The 22,499-nt window shown below is 48.1% G+C and overlaps 2 protein-coding genes across 4 annotated transcripts in view; both read right to left on the bottom strand.

Annotated features, from left to right (window-relative positions):
• RTF2 (replication termination factor 2) overlaps positions 1–1,629 on the bottom strand; it is a 39,883-nt gene extending 38,254 nt beyond the window's left edge. For 2 of the 3 annotated variants that reach the window (XM_008699479.2, XM_040638495.1), the window contains exon 1: positions 1,453–1,629. In XM_008699479.2, the coding sequence (XP_008697701.1) occupies positions 1,453–1,521 (69 nt within the window). In that variant the 5' untranslated portion in view covers positions 1,522–1,629. The remainder of the gene's footprint in view (positions 1–1,452) is intronic. The other variant, XM_008699478.2, reaches the window with a different exon arrangement.
• A 7,239-nt stretch (positions 1,630–8,868) lies between these two features.
• Positions 8,869–22,499, bottom strand: part of CASS4 (Cas scaffold protein family member 4) — a 32,271-nt gene continuing 18,640 nt past the window's right edge. The window contains exons 2-7 of the mRNA XM_008699481.2: positions 22,068–22,490; positions 16,868–16,969; positions 15,087–15,167; positions 12,895–14,205; positions 11,759–11,836; positions 8,869–9,897 (exon numbers count right to left, since the gene is read on the bottom strand). Of these exons, the coding sequence (XP_008697703.2) occupies positions 9,487–9,897; positions 11,759–11,836; positions 12,895–14,205; positions 15,087–15,167; positions 16,868–16,969; positions 22,068–22,490 (2,406 nt within the window). The 3' untranslated portion in view covers positions 8,869–9,486. The remainder of the gene's footprint in view (positions 9,898–11,758; positions 11,837–12,894; positions 14,206–15,086; positions 15,168–16,867; positions 16,970–22,067; positions 22,491–22,499) is intronic.

Below are 22,499 nucleotides of genomic sequence, written 5' to 3'. Positions count from 1 at the left end.
TGAATGAAGTAAAGAAACAACTGATATGAACATCTCGGTGAAGAACACTGTCAAGTTGTGGAAATTATACTCCAGGCTAAGAAACTAAGGCCTGGATGGCTGAAACAAAATGAAAGACCTGGAGAGGGGTAGAAAATGAGGTGGGGAGCAACGCACCTGATCACACAGGACCTTGTGGGATTTTGTTCTGAATATGACAAAAAGCTGCTGGAGAATTTTAAATATAGTAGTGATATATGAGATTTACCTTTTAAAAAGATTTTCTAACTGCTGAATGGAGAATATATGGAGCATCCACGTGTGCCAGGCACTGTATTAGGTACTTCACATGCCTTGTTATTAAAAAGTAATTACTAATGGGGGGCACTTGGCTTAGCTGGTAGACCACCTGACTCTTGATCTCGAGGTCATGAGGTCAAGCCCCATGATGGGCGTAGAGATTATTTATAAAATAAAGGGTTAGGAGTGCCTGGGTGGCTCAGTCATTGGGCGTCTGACTTCGGTTTGGGCCGTGATCCCAGGGTACTGGGACTGAGCTCCGCGTCAGGCTCTCTGCTCTGCTGGGAGTCTGCTTCTTCCTCTCCCACTCCCCCTGCTTGTGTTCCCTCTCTCGCTGGCTGTCTCTCTCTCTCTGTCAAATAAATAAATAAAATCTTTAAAAAAAAAAAAGGGTTAAAAAGTAATCACCAATGCTAACTTTGAATTCCTGAATAAATGGTTGGAAATCCTGGCTTCATTACATATCAGTTGTGTGACCTTGGTCATGTCACTGACTCAATTTCCTGTTAGTAGCATGAAAATTATTATATACAATTTTTCACAGTTATTACCTGTGAGAATTAAGAATTATCCACTCATTCACTCACTGTATTTACTGTGCCAGGAACTGTGCTACCTGTAGAGGGGAAAAGACGAAGACTGCGCCACAGGGAGTTTATCTTTCTCTGCGACTGACATTAATCAACCATGAAGGCAGTGTGCTGGGTGGCAAGGTAGTTTTTTAAGAGAAGGACCGGATCTCATGTGGATAAGAGAACCTTTGGGACGAATTCCCGGGAAAAATGAAGTTAAGTGTGTACAAAGCTCAATAAACAGCGGCCATTTGTATCATTGTAACTAACGGCAGAAAGCTTTAAATACCGGCCCTGCCACTTACTAGCGTTGCAACTTTGTCCTCTTGGCCCTCAATTTCTATGTCTGAAAAGCAAGGATGAGGACAATACGTGCCCACAGGGCTGTTGTGAGAACTGTACGAGCTACCCCGTACTAAGCTACTGCCAGGTGAACGGCAACAACAAGCACTCAATAAAGGCCTGATACTAATAATGTTGTTAATATGAGTTCTCCTAATGAGATAAATGACCACGGCAGCGTCAGGAGCCCCGTTAGCTCCGCGCCTCCCCCGCTCGGGACCCCAGTACCGACGGTCCCCACCGGACCCACGTCGCTGACCTTCTCAACCTTCTTCGGCCCCTTCACCAGCTCGTGTCTCTTGGGGATTGTTCCTCCGTCGCAACCCATCGCAAACCAGGAGAGAGCGTCTGCAGCAATACCCCGCAGCGACCACTGCCGGAGGTCCCTGGCGACCGCTGAAGTCACTTCCGGCGCGCCGGGATGACGCAATACGCCCGACGCGGCGCAGTGGGGCGGATCCGTTGCCAAGCCCCGGTTGCCATGGAGAGCGTCGCTAGGCGCTGGGCGAGGCCCCGCGGCTAGGGCTGCGTGAGCGCAAGCCAGTCCTCGCCCGCACAGAGGCTGGTGGTGCGTCCCGGGCTCCCAGGCCCGGCCCCTTCCTCCCTTCTTCCGGTGGGTGCAGGGTTTCTGCTGCACCGTGGCGATCGCTCGCTGCGCTTCGGGGGGGCAGGGGTGACTCAGGAGCACCCCCCTTTCTTGAGCCCCGTCCCACCCTAGCGTGTCTGACTGTGGGTCTGGCACATCCCCGGGCTGGGAGCGCTGCGAGGGAAAGGGCCGCATTTTGTTAATGCAATTAACAATGCAAGTGAATGGCATCTGTTCTTTCAGATAACAATTAGCTGTTTAAAGGAGAACTTTTTATGGAGCACCACTGTGACTTCAGCACTCACAACAAACCCTGTGATGTGGTGTTATAGGAGATTCTGGAGAAGTAAGATTCTCTAAGGCCGGAAACTTTGACACTGCCATGCGTACAGTCCATAGGGGAAAAGTTGCAGAGTCTGTACGTGCATGTGTTTGATTCGCAGCTTGCTTGCTTGCTTGCTTGCTTGCTTTCTCTAAAAAAAATCAGGCATAGTGAACAGAGGCAGATATAAAACCCACACTGATGTTTACCTGCCTTTTCCGAGAGACAGGTTGTATTACCTTTGTAATGAGAGCACAAATCCCTTGCAAAACCCCTGCTAAAATCAATGACTGTCTGCTTCTGTGCTGTTGACTATCTTTCTAGCTGTTTCTTAATTATTATAAATATTAGGGGGAAGTCTAACCACAGCGAGTAAGTTGGACCTTCATAATTGGATGTTACCTTGCTGACCAAAGTGGGACGTAAAAAAAGAATCGGAAAATATTCCCCAGTTGGGAATATCTGTGAAAACTTCACAGATTGTAACATTGGATTATCTGTTACTGCAATTAATGGGAATTAAAACAATATAATTCCTTCAGTCAGTTGATCTCTCATTGCCTAATGATTTATTTTTATGCCAGTCACAGAAATTGTGAACTCTGTGGGGGTAGGGACTTTGTTTTAGTCCCCATTGTGTCCTCAGTGCATGGAGGAACCTTTGGGACACTCACTATTCATTTCCTCAATAAACCAAAAAGGACGTACAGACACATTCAGGGAGGGTGACAAGTCCAGTTTCGGCAGACCCTATAACTGGTAAGTACTATGAGAATCCATTTACAAGTAAGGAAATAGAAGCCGGGAAAGATCAAAGGACTTGCCCAAGGTCCCACAGCTAGTAAGAGGGAGAGCTGGGACTGGGTTGCAAGATTAGTTTTCTCCCCGCTGTCCCCGAAGGACAGCAAATCAGGTTACAAAATAGCATAAATGCAGAGATCTTTAGACAGACTCTCAAACCAGTGCTCTTTTCTGGCGACTAAATCATCCCCTCACCAAGTTCATTTGGAGAAACAAAAATAAAAATAACCACTCTTTATTAAACCATGACTGTGCCCTGGGAGATTTGGAGGCATTGTTTCCTCTGTCTTCATAATTTAAGGGCTATAATGCCTTCCGTTCTCCAAATGAAAAACCTGAGACTGAGGTGTACAATCTTGGGTCAGGGGCACACAGCAGTTGAGTAAAAGGAGTACAAGATGAGAAGCTTTCTCGGATGAGGCCCATGTGACTACAAATGCCGTGTTCCTTAACTTCTCCCCAAAAGCTTAACTGGATGGATGTTGAAGCTCGGGCAGCTGGATTTTTTTTTTTCCTCTTCCTCCTTGGTTTCCTCATTTAGAATATTGGTTTTTAGGCTCTTCTGTGCTGCAAACTATACACGCTTAAGCTTTTGTAGAGTTAATATCAATAGCAACTAATTTGGGTTGAGAGCTGGCTGAGTATCAGGTATTGTACTCAGGGCTTTCCATGGTTTGAGCCATTTTGTTCTAGGCACAGTAGACGTATTGATGTCAGCTGCGGTTACTTTCCACTGCCTTTGCTGAATGAACTGATACAGGATTTTCCCTTGCAAGGATCCTTGGTGACAACTTTGCCTCAAACTGTGGATTTAAAGGGCAGGAAAGAAGGGGCGCCTGGGTGGCTCAGTCGTTAAGCGTCTGCCTTCGGCTCAGGGCGTGATCCTGGCATTCTGGGATCGAGCCCCACATCAGGCTCCTCTGCTGGGAGCCTGCTTCTTCCTCTCCCACTCCCCCTACCTGTGTTCCCTCTCTCACTGGCTGTCTCTATCTCTCTCTGTCAAATAAATAAATAAAAAATCTTTAAAAAAAATAAATAAAGGGCAGGAAAGGAATAAAACCAGGAAAGAGAAAACCATTGCCCTCTGGCAAAACCAGTATTTCTTAACCTCTTGGACCTGATAGAGAATGTGATGAAAACTTTGGACTTATTCCCCCAGAAAAATATCCAGTAGTACATAGAAAATTTTGCTACAAGTTACACATCTAAGTATTTCATGCATCACCCCCCAAGGCCCAAGCTAAGAACAAGTACTTGAAGTGCTCCTACTGCCTGTTACAATCTTTCCCAAATGCTTCAGCCTTCTGAACCTTTGAGGGTTTCATTTCCATGTGCTCTCCCATAGCTGTAGTTTATAATTCTGTCTGGACAAGGCAGATAGGCCGAGGACTCATTTCAAGAGTTAGCTTGAAAAAACAACAAACAGCTGTATGTTAGGATTCTTCAAGACTTTCGTAACCATCACGTAAGGTTACACTCCCAAGGATGTCCCAAAGAGGGTTAAAGTCAAATAAAGTGGAAAACTAGAATTAATCCTGACATAATTCGAGACAAAAAAAAAATACTTGTAATTTGCAGTTTTAGGGGAATATTAAATATATCGCAGGAATACACAGGCTTTCCATGAACCGGCCTCTGGCTACCCGTCCCAGCTCATGTCACCCACTTTCCCTTCCCTCTCTTGGTTCCAGCCGGTTCCAGCCGCACTGGCCCCTTCTCTCCCTTGAGAGCTCCAGGTTCATTTCCACTCCTGGGTACTCACCTTGCTGTTCCCTCTCCAAGAACACTCTTTGTCCACTGTTTGCCAGGCTGGCTCCCTTGAGTGACTCAGTGTCTGCTCCTGACATGGGGGGGCGGGTGTCTCCACAGAGCTTCTTCCCTGACCTCTCCCAGTAAAAGAGTACCCGCCCCTCATCCTTCCATCCACTACCCCCATTTTGATTTAATTTCTTCATTGCACTCACCAGCCACTGACCTCATGTTATAAATTTACATTTTTTTTAAAGATTTTATTTATTTATTCGACAGAGATAGAGACAGCCAGCGAGAGAGGGAGCACAAGCAGGGGGAGTGGGAGAGGAAGAAGCAGGCTCACAGCGGAGGAGCCTGATGTGGGGCTCGATCCCATAACGCCGGGATCACGCCCTGAGCCGAAGGCAGACGCTTAACCGCTGTGCCACCCAGGCGCCCCATAAATTTACATTTTGATATCTTGTTCACCATGGACTTCTTTGCGTTGGTTGTGATTTTTTTAAATACTGCACTGAAATACAATGTATCTTGATTACTCAGTTTTTGGGCACCCCCTTATATTTTGCATTCAAAGAGAGTGTCTCACTCACCCCACCCCTTCCTGGCCCTGGTTTTCCATCCCCCTCCGCTGGAATGAAGACTGCAAGGTGCAGAAGCTTTGCTTTTGTCCCATGCAGCACCTCTAGTGATCAACAGAGGCCTGGTAGGTTGGAGATGCACGATAAATATTTGTTCAACGAATGAGTGAAAGGAAGAAGGCGTTCGCAGATCACCTACACCAACGGGCAACTTTCGAAAATGGGCAGCTTTTGGAGGCCTGGGTGCATACTTGGGCAAAATTTTTAAAAAGATGTTTTAATTAAAAAAAAAAAAAAGATAGTTGCCCCCAAACCAGAAACACGGCTCCCCAGTGCTTGTCATACTGGAAGATCTGTCAGCTAGGCTTCTCACCACTTCCATCCTCCTGATGAAATTAACTTAATTGAGGTCAAGCTGCTACCACCACAACCCACCATTTCCTCGAGGTAGGCCTCGAGAGGAAGCAGCACAGAATTCTGGGCATGAAAGAAAACTACTTAGCAAAATGTTGCTAAAAGTTGAAAAATGTGATATTCTTCTTTTAAATGTTTTTCAGAAGCAATTATCCTATCGAATTAGAGGAAACTCAGCTCATAACTGCCGTCTTTCAAAAAAAAAAGGGAAGGAAACACATTTAGCTAAAAGCAGCAGCTTTCATTATTTTCAACCCAATGGTTTTGTACTTTGTCAACAAAGGCCCTTGGTTTGAACTCATTTCAAAATACATGTAGAGACAAAATATTATATAGACAGATATGTCTCCATATACGTTTATCTACTTGCCTATCTCCATACATACATCTATAGTATTCCGAAAGCAATGGAGATCTATTGATTACCTGTTAGAGCCTCTCACGTGTGAAGGACCGATGAGTTAAAACCGCTAAAGCGTTAGAACAGAGTCTGGAGTGCAGTCATCCCGTCATAAACACATGCTGTTGTTATTACTGGGGAGCAAAACTCGTCTTGCCGGCTGGAGCAAATGTGTTGGTGCCTCCCTGCACACCTCCCCCTGTGCCCTTCTTCCAACAACATTCTCGCCTTGGGTTGGGGCCCCTGTTGGGACACAGTTCTTGGAGCCTTTGCCTTTTTGCATGTCCTTTGAGCAGAGGCACTGATGGCATTTTGTCCTGAATTGCATCTTCAAGGTGGTTTTTAGCAAACAGCCGTGGAAGACAGAAACCGTGTCTCTCTCCAGAGCAGAAGGGCAAGCTTGTCTGCTGTCCAGTGTCATAAAGACAGTGTCTCCCTCAGAGACAAGGCTTGCAGGGTTACACAGAGGCCGTTATGAAAGACTGCGGCTGCCGACGCTGAGTTCTTTGGCTGGGACACAAACTCAGTGTGTGTGCGGCCTCCCCTGCTCCCGCCTTTGCTCTGCCCTGGGACTTGGGGGAGGTGGAAATGATGTAAAGAGGCAGCATAAGCTGCTTGCGAGGCTGTGAGGAAAATCCTTTGTTTCTGGGCAGAAGAGGTGACACAGGAGGCCTAAATAATCTCCTTCGAAAGCCTGGTTTGCAAGGTTGGCCTTTGGGTGTTTAGGAAAACTTGGATTTGGGGAGAGTTCCCACTACCCCAGAGCTGTTGAGAATGGGTCAGGTACCAAAACTGTTTGTACAAACAATATGGTTCACGCTGGACACCTGCTTGCCTTCAGAGAGTCTGGAATTCAGGGATGTGCCACGTAAAGCCTGCCTACAAGATCAGCTCCGTGGAAACCCTGGGTGTGAGGCTCTCGTGACCTTCCCTGGCTGGCAACATCTCACGTGTGTTGTCACGGTTTGTTGCTGAGGGAATTAAAAGTGTCCTGTGTGACGTCGGAGAGAGGACTCCTGGCCACTTGAGTTTCCTTTGTACAGCACGCTTTGAGCCTCTCCCTTTGCGGTCTCTTTTCACTGTAATAGATCAGAGCCGTGAGTACGAACATAATGCTGAGTCTTGGGATTCCTCCTTGCAAATCATCAGACCAAGCCGTGGTCTTGGGGCCCCAGATGTAGTCTCTGATCCCAGAATCTTATGTCTTCTTGCAACATCCATGAAATTGGCTGGCTAACTTGTTAATTTAAAGCAGGGGGATCTCAGATGTGTCATAGTTCTTGCGGGGCTCTTCTTTCCCTCTCTCAGAACACATGGGAGAGAGAGAGTGTGCGTGTGTGTGTACATGTGTGAACGCACCTGTGTGGAGGTGTGAATCCGAAGTCTAGGTCAAGCTGGGTACTACATGCCCTCCTTGTCATGGGGCTCTCGGGGGGCAGGCATCTGCTCTAAGTTAGTCTAAGCAGAATCAAGCCTCTTTCTTCTCTTCTGGCCACAAACCAAAGACATAACCTGGGGCAGCCACCTTGCCATCATGACAGCGAACGCAGAGAAAGTGGGACTGAGAAACTGGGCACCCACACCAGCCAGCCTTGAAGCCCGTCTGCCCTGAGTGATTTTTAAGATACTTGAGTCAATAAATTTCCTTTATTGCTTAAGAAAGATCGGATATGGTTTTTGATCACTTGCAACAGGAGTCCTAACGGATACAGATCACAGCTGTTTAGAGAACATGGTCTCTCTGTTCTAGCAAGCCTCACAAAGATGCGATCCTTCTTTAGAGACCCTAGGAGTGACTCGCTGAAAATAACCAGCTTCTAACAGTCAACCGTTTAGAAGTGCCTACTAAGTGCAGAGTAGCAGGCAGGCTGGTGACATTTCAGATGACTTCCAGCCTGAGGCTGCTGGTTCCAGGTTACAAAGGTGTTTAGTGGCTGAGATGTGTATAGGAGACGTGGACCTTCACTTGAAGTGTAGAGATGATGTAACCATAGCAACATGAGCTGAAGACCCAGCTGCAAGGAGAGGAAGAGGAGGTGGTTTGACTTGAGGGGAGCTCTGCACCACTTTGAGATCTGTGCCCAGCGGGGGGTATCCTGTCCACACCACACCTCCTGGTTGCACCACCACGAGTGATGGCTTTGTTTTTGCTGTACTAGCATCGTGCATGAGCACTTGGCCTCTGTTGCATCTCCCCGCACACTTTGGGGAGAAGCATTTATTTATTTATTTCATTTTTTAAAAAGATTTTACTTATTTATTTGACAGAGAGAGAGAGACAGCCAGTGAGAGAGGGAACACAAGCAGGGGGAGTGGGAGAGGAAGAAGCAGGCTTCCAGCCAGCAGGGAGCCCAATGCGGGGCTCCATCCCAGGACTCTGGGATCACACCCTGAGAGGAAGGCAGAAGCTTAAAGACTGAGCCACCCAAGTGCCCCATGGGGAGAAGCATTTAAATAAGAAAAGTAAACATTGGTGGCTTTGCTTTGGTACCAGAACCTGGGTGACCTGGATCACCAGCTCTCCCAAAGAAAGGATTGCTACAAAGAATGCTTCAATTCATGATTATATTTACATAACATTACAAATGGTAACAGTTTTGAGACTGTTGAAGTTAACAAGCCTTTTCTGAGTAAACATACTGAATTTATCAACATAGACTACTATATACAAAATAAATTAATAGGGAACCCAACAGAACATGTTATGTTGTAAATATAACATGCATCTTTAACTTGGTTAAGATAAAATAGTATATATATATATATATGTATGTAACATACGTGTGTATATCTATATGTGTATATATACACACATATGTTACATATATATATATATATATATGTATGTTGTATAAGATGGAGATACAGAATTTGTACCAAATCTTACAGAATTAATTCCAGTCCAAAATGAAAAACTTATCACATTTGCTAACGGATGCAACAGAAATTCATCATTTGAAAATAAGTCTCTCCTTCTTTACTGTCTCCCTAGCACCTGACATATTGTGTATGTAATTCTTCATCACTTATCGTCTATTTCCCCACTAGATTGTAAGCTCCCTGAGGGCAAGGCCTCTGTCTGATTCAGTGCTATATGCCCAGCACCTAGAATCTGACATATAGTTGATGCCCACTAAATAAGTATTGAATAAATGAATTTAAGGCAGGCATACATTCAACCAGTATAAAATTGATTTCTACAACATCACTTCATACACTGACCCCACATGCTAAGCTAAAAACTTAGCAAGGCTCTTACTTAATACTTGGCCCTCTGTGGGATAAGTCAATGTCCTGGGGTTGTTTAGTCACTTGGTAATACCAGCTTCTGCCCATCAGTGCATCCCCAGGCAGGCCTTGCCCGTAGGACAGAGTTGCACAGCTTGGGGCTGGGAAGCTGAAGATAAGAGGTGAACAGGAAGAAAGAGGGTGAAGGAGGCTCATTCCAACGTCCCTCTGAATTGCCGAGTGTGTTGCTCCAGCTTCTGGGCCTCTGTCTGGAGGTGCCCCAGGGCCGCAGGGCTGGGGTATTTGAGCACAGCGTGCTTGGTGGCCAAAGCGAGGTTCTTGAGCAGGCTGCAAAGGTGACTGCTGCCACAGAGAATCTCGTTGCGCACGTCCCTCTCCTGGGTCTCCTTGCACAGCGTGTCCACCAGCTTCTGCCCCACCATGATGACCAGCTTGCTCTGCGTGATGAAGATCTCGGGGGGCTGGCTGTTGCTGAGACTGCTGTTAAATACGCCGATGGCTTTGAAGAGTGCCCCAAAATAGAGCCGGCAGTGTTCAGACAGGTGGAATCTCTTCTCGGGATTCTGCTGACTCAAAGGCTGCGGGATGAGGGAGCTAGGATTCTGGAAAAGGGAAGAGAACAATTGAGAAGAGACAAATGTCATCACCAGGCTGTGGTTGTCTCCTGTTTCCTATTTTGTTCAATTTTCTAGACTTTTTATAAGAAAAAATACAGTTTTGTTTGAGAAGCCCACAGTGCAGCATCTGCCTAACAAATTAATGTTTTCAAAGCACTGTTACATATAAATTATAGTATTTATATATACAATCTGATATATTGTGTTGTCTATATAATCTTACATGTTAAATATATAAACTCTTATTCAATATTCTCAACAAACCATTAGCAGCCCATTCCAAGAAGCACAATGACAATGACTAAATCTGTAACTTCAAAAAAATAAAAGAAAACTTAATCATGAGATTTTTTAAATTTACTGAAAGAACAGATTTTAAAGGATTTAAAAAAATTCTTTCTAATTCCAATATCGGCAGTAAACCTGAGCCCCCAAAATTTCTAGAAGAAATCTGAATGTGCTGACTTATCTGCCTTAATATTATGATATTTCTCCAACTTGCTCATAAGATTTCATCTAGAATTTTACTTCCATGAGCTGTATTTTCTGGGATGTGGAACCAATGTCTTCCCGAAGCCTAAGCACTGTTAAAACGTTCTCACCATCGAACTTAGCGGCAACCACTCTGGGTAATCATCCAAAGCCCCTTCGTTAGGACAGGTGGGGAGACTGGTGCTCTCTGAAGTGAGGGGGCTGCCCATGGTCATTCATTTAGCAAAATTGAAGAGCCAGACCTCTACACTGAGTCAGCTAAGTCTGAATGTCTTATTTTTTTCACGAAACTGCTCGCTCTCTCATCCACCTGTGATCTCTAAACTCACAGCCTGGAAGCACTCAGCCGGTGTTAGGGTCTGATTTTTGTACCTCCCCCCCTCATATGTTGAAACTCCACCCCCTTACGCGAAGGTAGCAGGTGAGCCTTCAGGGAGGCACCTGGAGTTGGATGAAGTCCTTTGGGTGGGGCCCCGTGGTGGGATTAGTGCCCTTGTCAGAGCTCACTTCCCTTCTCTGCTCTCTGCCATGAGCGGACACAAGGAGAAGACAGAGGAGAGCCCTCCCGAGGATCCGACCATGCTGGCTCTCTTTGCTAGGTCTTGCAGCCCAGGGTTCTCATCTCAGTTGACCCCAAGGAGACGAATAATCTTGCCCATGTCATGAGACATCTCTGTCCTTCCCTCCTCCACCCCACACCTCCCCAGCCTGGGAGTTGATCTGGTTCGCTGATCTCCAGGCTTCAGGTACTCAGACGACCTTCATAAGTGATGCCCTTTTTGCCTCCCTCTTAACCTGACTTGCTTCATCTTTGTCTTTAAATGAATCCACTGGTTTTACTTATATTAGTTTAATGGAAACTCTTCAAATTGGTAACTGGAAAATCATTGTCATTTGCCACGAGTAGCAGGTAACCAATAACAATAAGCCCAATGATAGCATCTTTGACTAAAAAAAAAAAAAAAAAAGGAAGGAAGACCATCAAGGGTCAAAGAGGTGTTGATGATACACAAGTTCCAAACCAAAACGGGTTGTCTCTTTTAATCAGAAGCATTAAAAGAGGATGACAAAGGAAATGTGAGTCTGTGCTTTCAAAGGCCATGTCAGTCCCACCCGTGATAACCCTGCAGACCACCGAGAACTCTGTCACTAATGGTTCAAGAATCATGTTCCGCATACTGGGTTTCACTGGACTTATTCAGGGCTCCTTCTACAGCAAACAGGAAAAACTGTCACAAAAATATCTACTCCCAAGGGGGTCATGGCTGGCGTGCCGACTTGTTCATAGCAGGAGACATCTCGAGGGATAAAGCGTGTGAGTCAGAAGTACGGGGGAGCCAGCACTCTCACTCACCTGTCCTTCGAAGTTTTTGTTTTCATCCAACTTTCCTTCGAAGATGGGTTTTTCTGTCTCTTCTAGGTTAGGCAACTTCTGAAAAATAAAATCCCTTCCAATTACCAACTTGAGTGTGGTTTTTACACTCTACAGAGGTATTCAAGTCCACTTTAAAACTTGAGCATTTCTCTTTATATTTTTGTCAATCATTCTGCCTCCAGATGTCTTTTTTTAAATTCAAAATCAGTTAATTAACATGTAGTATATTATTAGTTTCAGAGGGCTGATGCCTTTTTCAACAAAGGAGACTTTGCAAGACCAAGGGCTGAATTTTGCCTACCAACATGGCTTGATGTAAGGACACATGAGTTTTTAAAAAATTGTGTGTGTGTATATATATATATAATACCTTTTACATCTATATCTATATTTTTAAATTAGGGAATGAAAAATACCCAAGTTTCTAGCTTCTCTAGAATGTGTGAAAGCTGTTACACCAACCAGAGGCTTTTTTTAAACAGAATATCACACAAGACTGGGGCTAAAAGGACCAAGTCATGTTGTCCCCAGGTTACGTGCCATGTCTCTTGACTTGTAATCCTTGAACCATTCTCTTTCTGCAGTGTCTGAACTCATGCAGCAAAGAGCTTCTAACAGTAACTGCAGTCTGGAGGCTGCTAAGACCATGCACAATTTGGAAGTGTTTACACTTCCTCTTCTGTTTCTAAGAAACGCAAAGACAATGACTAAATCAACAACTTTCAAAAAGGCAAGGAAACTCGGTGGTGAGATTAAAGAAAGGTGCTCAAGGAACAGATTTCAAAAGATTTTCAAAGTCCTTCCTAACTCTAGTATTAGAGATAAACCCCAAGACACCAAGTTTCCAGAAGACATCCCACGTGCCTTAATATTAAAATGTTTATCTTACTTCTTAATAAGATTTCATCTAGAACATTACTTTAATGTATTTTATTTTTTAAAAAATGGAACCAAATTTCAAATGAAACCAAATTTCAAAAATTATTGATTACTATCTTTCAATATCTAATTATTGAACTATCCAACAATTAGTGAAATGTTGTTGGCATCTGACTGACGGGCAACCACTCCAGATAAAATCTGAAAGCCTCTTTCTATTATACCTCTGAACTCACCGATTCACGGATAATTGTCCCGTTTTTCTTCAGTAGCTCAGGGGAGTGTTCACTTTCCTTTTGTTTACTAAAAGGAGCACTTCTTTGGTATGATTCAATCTCCCTTTGAGGGAGCTGGATGCGTTTCTCAAGCTCCAGTTGTGCATTGGGGGTCATTTGTAAGGTATCTTCCTTTTCGCAGTTCTGCTTGAAAAGGAGCTTCCCATTGGCAATGACAATGGAGGCAAACCTCTTGATGTCTTCTGGAACCATCCGCGCCACCATGACAAATCTCTCGAGGTCATCTGGACTATTTTCGACTTTGTCGGTCACAAGGACTTCCAAGGACCAATTGCAGCTATCCAGGCTTTCCTTTGTTCCAAGCAGGATCTGGTAGGAGTTGGAGATGGTCTGCAGCTGGTCCCTAATTCTGGCCTGAAGGTTAGTGTCGCTGAGGTTACAGGCAGTCCCACGGATCCCGCGGGCAAAATCCAGGAATGCTCTCAAAGATTCTTCCACGTGGTCGGTGGCCTTGCGGATGGCACTGAGGTTGGCCTCCAGATACTCTCTGAACCTCCACTTCCTGCTGACAAAGAGCATCAAGCTGGTGACAGAGCTGGCCACCTCGTGCTGCAGAGCCGCCACCATCTGTCGGGCCAAGTCCGGGTCCAGGGAGAGCTCCTTTCCTGACTCCTCCGAGCAGGAGCTAGACGACGAGTCGGTGGACGTGGAGGAGCACGAGGAGACAACGCTGGCCCTGCTGTCAGAGCTGGAAATGGATAACCTGTCCGGTTCCGGAGACAGCGAGGGGGCCAGGCCGGGGAAGCAGGAGGAGCTGCGGTCCAGGGGGTTCTCGGGAGCCCCGTCCACTCTCCCCGGCTCATTCAGGGCCTGAGGGCCGCTCGGCATCGATTTAGGGATGTCATAAATGTTTGGCTTGGTGTCCTGCTGTTCCACCCGGGAGATCAGAAAGCTCGAAGGCACCTTGTAGCCAGCACCCTCATCCAAGGGAACAGTGTCCCTGGGCGCCAGGGATCTATAAGAAGGAATTTCTGGAAGGCTGAGTTTTTTCTGCATGGGCACATTTTTATGCAGGTGTGGGTAGAGGGACCTTGCTCTGCTGTTCGGAGGGTTCTGGAAGCTGGACATACACCTGGGGGGAAAGTGGGGTTCTGATGCTTCCACAAAGCTGCTCAGAGATGCATTTCTGCTATCGGCCCTTTCTGCAGACACCGGCGTGTCATAAATCCATTCTGATTTCTGGGGGCTCGGTAACGTGTTGTAGCCGCCTCGCCTCACGGCGATCGCGGACATCAGGGGAACACTCTGCCCCTGTGAAGAACCACACAAAAATGCCCAGGTCAGTAGCCGTAAAAAGAGGGTTTGAGCAACTCATTTGACAAGGGTGCATTATACTGAGGACCTACTAAGTGCCGGGTACTGTGCTTCTTACAAATCTGATTGTCACTCCCCTCCTCAAGCATCTTCAGTGGCTCCCCATTGCCATGATCACTCAAGGTTGTACCCCCTTTTAAGCCTCCCCACCATGGCGGCTACCAGCCTCCTTGTGAGTCCGGTCACCCCGGAGGTTCACCTTCCCCTGAACTCGGAGTGCTCCCTTAGCCCTCTATAGTTCATTCTGCCCAAACCAGTCCTTCTGTTCTATGTGCCCTCTCGACCCTCTCCTTTCCCTCTAACGAACTCCTGAGCATCCCTCACGACACTGCGGAGACGCCGTCTCTTTGTAAGGCCTTCCCCAGTAACTTTGGGCATCGGTACATGTATTGTAAATGCGTGACAATTCGACAACAAACGTGGATTCCAGATGTTCACATTAAGGCATGTCTCCTATAAACAAAAATCTCCCTTAACGCAACGTCCCTCTGAGGTATGGAAGAAGAGGGAGCATTTACCCAAGATCTACTGAGCTTTTGCTCTGTGCCAAGCACTATACCTGTACTAGGTCCTCTGCGGGGATTAGCTCAATCCTCACAATTAGTCTGTCATGAGAAACTGAGGCACGGAGAAGGTGGAGGCCCTGCCCAAACCACATTGCTCACCCTGTTCCTGAACACCACTGCCATCAGGGGTTTCAAATGAAATAAGCTCTTCTGCGAGGCATTCGCATTCCCAATTTTGACCAAGCCGATAAAACAGCCCAGAGCACGCTCACGTTTTCCCAGCATCGAATCTCTGCGTCTCGTCATACTTACATGCGGTTGGCTGGCCAAGGGGCCAAGTCCTGCCTTTTGGGGGCTGGGGGGTATGTCGTATAACTGCTGCTTCTCTGGCTCCTGGGGAAAGACAGAAAAGGAGAACTTGGATTTTCCCTTCCTGAGGGACACATCACAAACTCTGCCCACGCCAGTGTTTCTTGTTTTTGTTTCTTTTCCCAAATCAAAATAGAAATCACCAAAGACTTTAGGGCTTTTGGTCACGATGCCCGCACGGTGGAAGTTTACGTGGTTATGTTTTCAACAATGAACTTTGTGTTTTAAAAGATGCCTTCTTGGGACGCCTGGGTGGATCAGTTGGTTAAGTGTCTGCCTTCGGCTCAGGTCATGATCCCAGTGCCCTGGGATTGAGTCCTGCATCAGGCTCCTTATTCAGCAGGGAGCCTGCTTCTCCCTCTGCCTGCTGCCTCTCCCCCTGCTTGTGTTCTCTCTCTCTGATAAATAAATGAAATCTTTAAAAATAAAAATAAAATTTTAAAAAAATGCTTTCTGACCAAAGCTGGGGACAAGCTATAGAGAGAATGAACTTGCCTGAGTTAAAAACAGTGGCTCATTTGCATCTGCAAGTTAGCCTTCGGATTGACTAAGGAATACATGACATTGGGACTTAATAGTGCTTCTGTCTTTCTTGTTTGTATTTCTCAGCAGAAACTTTTCGGTGCTTGTAATTCGCTGTTCATCCTGCAAATATTCACTGAGCGCCTTACCACCAAGACGCTAAGTCAAATGACGTATATACACCCAGTAAGGAGCAAAAGGCATGGTGCCTGAACAGATGATATGCATTTTTGGGGGTGCAGCAATTAGAAAACACATATATCAGGATGTGAAAAGTAGGTACGTGTTCCAAAGCGAGGGGAGAGAGCACCGAACCAGGTTCTGCAAACAAAGAAAAAACTAGACTCTGGAAAGGGGGGTTTCTTTGGAGAGAGCTGAACTGTGGGTTTCCTACTGACTCCTCCTCACTGGGGAAAGGTGGGGTGCATTTTGTTCCCCTCAAGCAGAGTGGAAAGTGCTCCGACAGGACCTTCGGTGACAAATTGCGCCACCTGGGCATGGGGTCGTAGTGCACGGAGGGGGTGGGAGGTGTCACTCTGGCTTGGGAAAAGCTAAGAGTGAGAATCTGATGGCTGTGTTGGGGATGGTCTGTTCTCGGGTGGGGACCAGGGTGAAGAAAGTGAACCAGCTGCTTGGCCATAACCATTGAGGGGGCCCCCAAATCCTCAGTCATCAAGGTAAATAATAATGGGATGCAACATTTAAAAAACTCCATAATTAATGTGAAAAATTCATGATGAACAAAACTATCACCATATTCAATAAAGACAGGGTCGAGGGGGCCGGGGTGAGGGTGAGGTGGGTGAGGTGAGTCCTGCACGTGGATCTTTATTTAAGACTTTTACGCCCAAGCCCGCCTCGTTCTGCTCGTGCCATGCCAGCGCAGCCTGGGCTCCTGGCGTCTGTCCTGGCGAAGGGAGCGAGTGTGCTCACCCACGGGCCAGACGCGGACCCCACGTGAGCTAGAGCAAGAGCCAGGCCGGAAAGTGTGGGAGGGGGTGAGGGCCTCTCAGGAGGCTGAAGATGACCGGCCTGCCCAGCCCAGGGAGGAGCGGCCTGGGAACATACCGCCTGCCGGTCAGAGATGTTCAGAAACAGGGGCAGGGAGAGGAGAGGCGGGGAGGCACTTGCGGGAATGCAGAAAAGCAATCTGCCTGGCACGGGGAACCCCCCAGTGGGGTAGGGCCAGGGCCGACGCTCACCTTCAGGACTGGGGGGCCCCGGCTCTGGGCCGGTACATCGTACACCTGGGAAGGCAGCGTTGGCAACGAGGTCTGAGCAGGTCTGGGAATCGTGAAGAGGGCCTTGGGGAGACAGAGAAGAGCCAAGGGAAGGAGACGTCACTGCAGAGTCCACAGATCATGTTCCAAGTTACCCTCATACAACAAAGGCAGCCCCAACAGCACAGAGGCCATGTCCCTGCACCCCTGACCCGTGGCCCTTCTCTCAGACCTCGGACCCTGGATGTGGGAGGGGAGGCCCCGTGGTGGTGGGCAGTCTGCCTCCCGTGGGGAACAGGCTAGAATGCTGATTCCCAGGCCCCATGTCAGTTGTACTGGGGTCTCTGAGTCCTGCCCTGGAGCCTGGGAATCTGCAGTTATCAGTAAGCTTGCCAGGTAATTCTGACGTTCTCGAGGGATCCGGGGATGTGATTCAAATCTGGGGGTGTTACCATGTTCATCTGTTGATGCTGGGGATACAGCAGTGAGCTGGACAGGAGAGGCTCAAAGAGTGTAAAGTGAAGGGACTCAAGGGGGTAGGGAGGGAGCAGGGGCCTGCCTCAGGACGTGTTGCTGGGGACGAGGGTCAATGGGGCGGCAGGAGGTGACCAGACCGAGCGTGGCCCTCAGGCTCGGAGACTGTGCCTATAACTGGATTCCAGTGAATCCTCCAGTACTCATGAATGTCCAGTCTACACTGGGTACCATGCTGGCTGCTCCAGGGGCCGCAGCTTCCAGACCTGGCCAGGGAATCAACCACCTGGCGAACTTAAAAATGATACAGTTGCCCGGCTCCACATCAGACCTCTCGAACGAGAACGCCTCCAGGAGGGGCCCAGGAATGGGTGATTTTATAGGGGAGTGGATGCTGTCTGCCAAGGTCAAGGTCTAAAGGGGGAAATAAGGTGTGGACCCAGCCAGGACGCAGGCTGGAAAGCAAGACAGGGCCTTGAGGAGAGGAAAGGGTCAAGTCCAGAGAGCTTGGCAGAGGGAGACTGCATTTCCCACTGGGTCCCCAGGACCCTGTCACTGGAAAGGGCTTTCTGAATTGGATCGCGTGGATGGTAAGGACCTGAATACGTGCAGACGGGGAGGGCAGTCCAGGTGGGGGCTAGATCAGAGTCCCTTTGTTCATGAGGGCGCCCCGGCGTGGCTTGAAGGAAATGCGGGTATCTACTTATTTATTTGCTGTTTTGGGTGAAAGAAAGTCTACAGCTTGAGGCAGCGGTCGGGGCCCAGTGGGTCCCACCACTGATCAGTCTGGAGTAACAGATGCAGATAAAGCAGCTGCAAAGCAAATGGGACAGACATCCCTCCCCAGGACACGGTCAGCTGTCAAGCGTCCAAATAACCTCCCTCCGAATGATGACTGCTTCCGTACTCACAGAGAAACCTGGTTCTCTAAAATCCTAGGCTCTTGGGAGCACTGCAGTCTGAAGTTCTCTCAGTGAGAAGGAAACATCCCACTCTTGTCGGAGAAGCGGGCTCACTTTCCATCCCCAGCACAGAGCCTGTGACATGATGTATCAGCTGGGACATTGCCCATCTACCCCAACCCAAGGAGACAGCAGCCTGCTTTGCAGTCAGGCTGAGGTTGAGCCCTCTACAAAGGGTCATGGGCCATCACCTCCACCTCTGGCTTATTCTGACACCGCAAGCTCTCCCCTACCACAGAGCTTTGCCAAATGCACTCCCATTGCCTCTTACCCCCTAGGACCCCAAGCCCCTTGTCTTGATGTAGCCGACATTGTGGGTAGACCACCCACAGAGAAGAGAGGGGGTTTCCTGTGTGTGGAATTTCAGGTGGAGGAAGCTGGTTCAGAAATTCCCAGTGTTTCTTGGAACACAGAGGTTCAAGGTGGCAATCAATTAAGGAACATGTTTGAGAACCACGGTTTCGAAAGGTTTAGGGGGACAGAAGGAAACGCCAGTTCAGGAACTAGTGGGTCCGAGAATAATTCCACTAGGAAGTTGGACTCTTTTCACTTGAAATAAGAAAGATTCCCCTTTCTGAAGGCAAACCAACATCAAATATGTTCTTTGTATGGTGATTAAAAAAAAAAAAGTCAGGCCAGCATATTATATTAGGGAAGTTGGAATAAAAAGTGAAACAAGGCTCAGGAGATTGGTTACCCTGGAGGAAGTGACCAGGAGAATGCGTGAGGGGGCTTCCGGGTGCTGGTTTTGTTCTGTTTCTTGATCTGGGTACTAATGACTAAGCTGTCCCCTTAGGACCTGTAGGTTACGTTTCAGTAAAAAGCTAATTGCAAAGAACAGATAGCGACAGTCACAGAGTCAGGGCAACGAGGGGCAAGGACATGCACGGTCTAGGGGCCTCGGCAGCCACGCACGGGCACAGGGAAGCTTTGGTCCCTGGTATTCGTCCTCCTGTGACCTTGGATGGGCCCCTTCATCTCCCTAGGAATTAGCTCCCTCGTTCATAACATGATGAGTCGTTCTCCAGACCCACCGAGCCTTGATCTAGTGATCGTCAATGCAGAGCTAAGGGGAGTCTGTGCACTGGGTCACCTGGGCCGGTTCCACGTCTGTGAACTGCCCGTTGGAAAAACAGCGCAAAGCTAGTGGCTGGATTTGCCTGGTTCTAGCGAGCGCTTCTGCCCACTGCAGAGCCAGGGCTAACCCCCCTGACTACACAAGCAGGACGGAGAGGTCTGCCTCTTCCGCCCATCAGAAGTTCCTGAACTGGGTTTCATCCAGTTCTTCTAGCTCCTTCCTCCTTGTGGTAGAACCAGAGGTGGAATTACTTAGAATTACCAGAAGGCACAAATTCAAGGAGCTCTTAGAAATGACAGGGCAAGACAGAGAGGTACAGAGTGGTGTTGGGATGTGTCCATCTCCCAGCATGGCCGTGGCTGCCCCGGAAGCCTGGTGACCCGGCACTGCTGATTTCCAGGCCACATGTGGCATCTCTTGCTCTAAGAGACACCCCCCCCCCAAGAGCAGAGAAGGCGATACAAACAAAAAGTGGGGGAAGATGGAGCAAAATGTAGATGGGGCAGCCACGCAGGAAACGCAAGCAGGAGAAAAAGGCAGGAAAGTTCCCCAGGTGTTTTACTGGGCCCACCTCAAGGAGCCTCCAAAGTGGCCAAGCTCCCCTGGTTTCTGAATTCCCCATTGGCGGCTGTGGTTTCTGTCCATGGCCACGGCCTTACACAGGGGAGGGCTCCCCTCACAGACACGCTTCATGTCAAGGGCAAATCTCCCAGCCAATGCCCTGACCCTTTGCTGAGTTAGGTTTAGAGAGTAAACTCAACTTTCTCCGTATATGATGCCGGTCTAGAAGCTGGGCTCCACGGTCACTTCATTCATTTAACAAACGTTAAGGTGTATCAGCTGTAGGTAGCTACAGCTATCAGCAGGTAGGAGCCTGCCTGGGCTCGGGTGCCGGGGACACCCAGTGAACAGCAGACATGGCACGCAGCTGCCTTTTAGGGAGAAGGGGAAACCCAAATTAACTTCAGCAGAGGCCACTTGTTCGTGGAGGAACCACCACCAAGGCCCCCGCTCTGAGTCAGCTGCTCAGCCAGCTGAGCATGCCGGGCCTCGACGTGGGCCAGCTGTTCCAGGGCCCCCCTCGTGGGCTGCTGCGGAAGGCTCGACCAGCTTCTTTGTGGGGTTTGTAGCCCGTGCCTCGGAATGGCAGCTGTTCTCCACCTGGCAGCCCAGGGCCTTAGCAAATCTGAAGTATTCAAAATATTTTAAGAAATCAACACCTTTCCATGGTTGGAAATGGTGTGGGGGAAGGCCTGCGTGGTTAGCAGGACCTTCCCAGGGTCCCCAGCACGTATGTGGGTGGGGGGGAGTGGCCTTCCTGGACACAGACCTTGCCAGGACCCCTGCCCGGAGCTCGGGCCAGGTGGGATGTGTCCTTTGAGCTGAAAGCAAAGCGTGCAGGAAATGCCCACCATGGCTGAAGACCACGCAAGTCTGTTCTGCGTGCTTATCACTCATCGAGGCCTGGGCCTGGGGAAAACAGTACATTATTTTTCTCCTTTCTTCTTTAAATTCCTCTCCATTTCTTTTTTTTTCTTTTTTCTTTTTTTTAAAGATTTTATTTATTTATTTGACAGAGAGAGAGACAGCCAGCGAGAGAGGGAACACAAGCAGGGGGAGTGGGAGAGGAAGAAGCAGGCTCCCAGCAGAGCAGGGAGCCCGATGTGACTCGATCCCAGAATCCTGGGATCAATCCCTGAGCCGAAGGCAGACGCTTAACGACTGAGCCACCCAGGTGCCCCTCCTCTCCATTTCTTAAAAAAAAAAAAAAAAAGTTTTCATTCTGCATTTACCTAGTGCTTCTTTTCCTCTGTTTTTTTAAAAAGCTACTTTTGAAAATTGCAGATGTCATACGTACTGTAGATAACACACAAACAAACTTCCTGACCTCTCTGCTCATCGACTGCACACCCGCCCCAGGCCAGCCATAGACGCAGGCACCGGGAACCTTAGAGTGACCAACGCCACGTCCTAAGGGAGCCCCTGTAGGTGGTTGCATTTTCTTTGTTTTGTTTTGTTGTTTTGTGTTTGCTTGTTTGGTTTTGTTTAAATGGTTATTTTTTCTCTCTTATACGTGCCTCCTAGAACGACTTCATCTTTTTTTGGCAAGTGCCAGTATGTTGTAGGGATAACAAACATTTATGTAGCCAATCCCCTCATTAACAAACATGTAGGCATCTTCGATTTTTCTTTATAACAAAAAATGCTATTATGACCATGGTCTCCTCACCCAGATGTATGCTTGCCTCCTTGGGTATTTCTGTAGCAATTCTGGAAGTAAAGTTTCTCACTTGAAGAGACTATAGGTGTTAAATTTGTTGGGGAATTTCTTGCCTTTGAACCCATCACTAGAAGCCCTAGTGTCCAGAAAGGTCACGGCAAAAGTCCTTAATACTTTCATGAACAGTTCCACTAAACATTTTCCTGCCAAAGCGTGGATGTCTTGGAGAGTGGGTGGGGGAGGGGAATCACTGGCGGGCCAAGAATATTAGTGACAACTGAACTGGGGGCCAAATACAAGCTCCCCCATCATCACCCAATCAAAGAGGACCAGGTTCCCACTTTGCACATTCATCCTCCTGATGGACACCGAGAACTCAAGGGCGAGGTCAGCCCCTGGGTGTTACATACCCCTTGAACCACCTGTTTTATTTGGAAGGCTGCATACCTGTTTTGGAAAGCTGAGAGTCTTTTCACAGACGATTCTGGCGCCGGCAGGTGGGTTAGGAAATTCGTAGACTTGGGCGGTGGTGTGTGGAGGCCCCTCCACCCAGCTCTTCATGTGCTCATACACGGGGCCTGGAGCTGGGGGTTTGAGCAGGGTGGGCACCTGGTAGGGCTCCTCGGAGCTGGCGAGAGCTTCTTCCAGGCCTCTCAGGAAAGGGGGGCAGGGCCTGTCTGCGGGGGCCTCAGGGAGGATTTGGAGGCGGTTGGCAGGGGCCAGACCTTGCCTCCCATGGAGCAAACACTTCCACCAGCCCTCGCTTTCGGGCACGTTTTGTTCCAGAATGGTCAAGATGTCTCCTCTGCAGAAAGCCAGCTCGTAGGAACAGTCCGGGTGGTTGTCATAAAGCGCTCTGGCCAAGAGTGTCTGGGGGCG

This window comes from Ursus maritimus, unplaced genomic scaffold (assembly GCF_017311325.1).
Source record: "Ursus maritimus isolate PB19 unplaced genomic scaffold, ASM1731132v1 scaffold_22, whole genome shotgun sequence".
NCBI classification, from domain to species: domain Eukaryota; kingdom Metazoa; phylum Chordata; class Mammalia; order Carnivora; family Ursidae; genus Ursus; species Ursus maritimus.
This window is presented reverse-complemented; position numbering and strand designations above follow the sequence as displayed.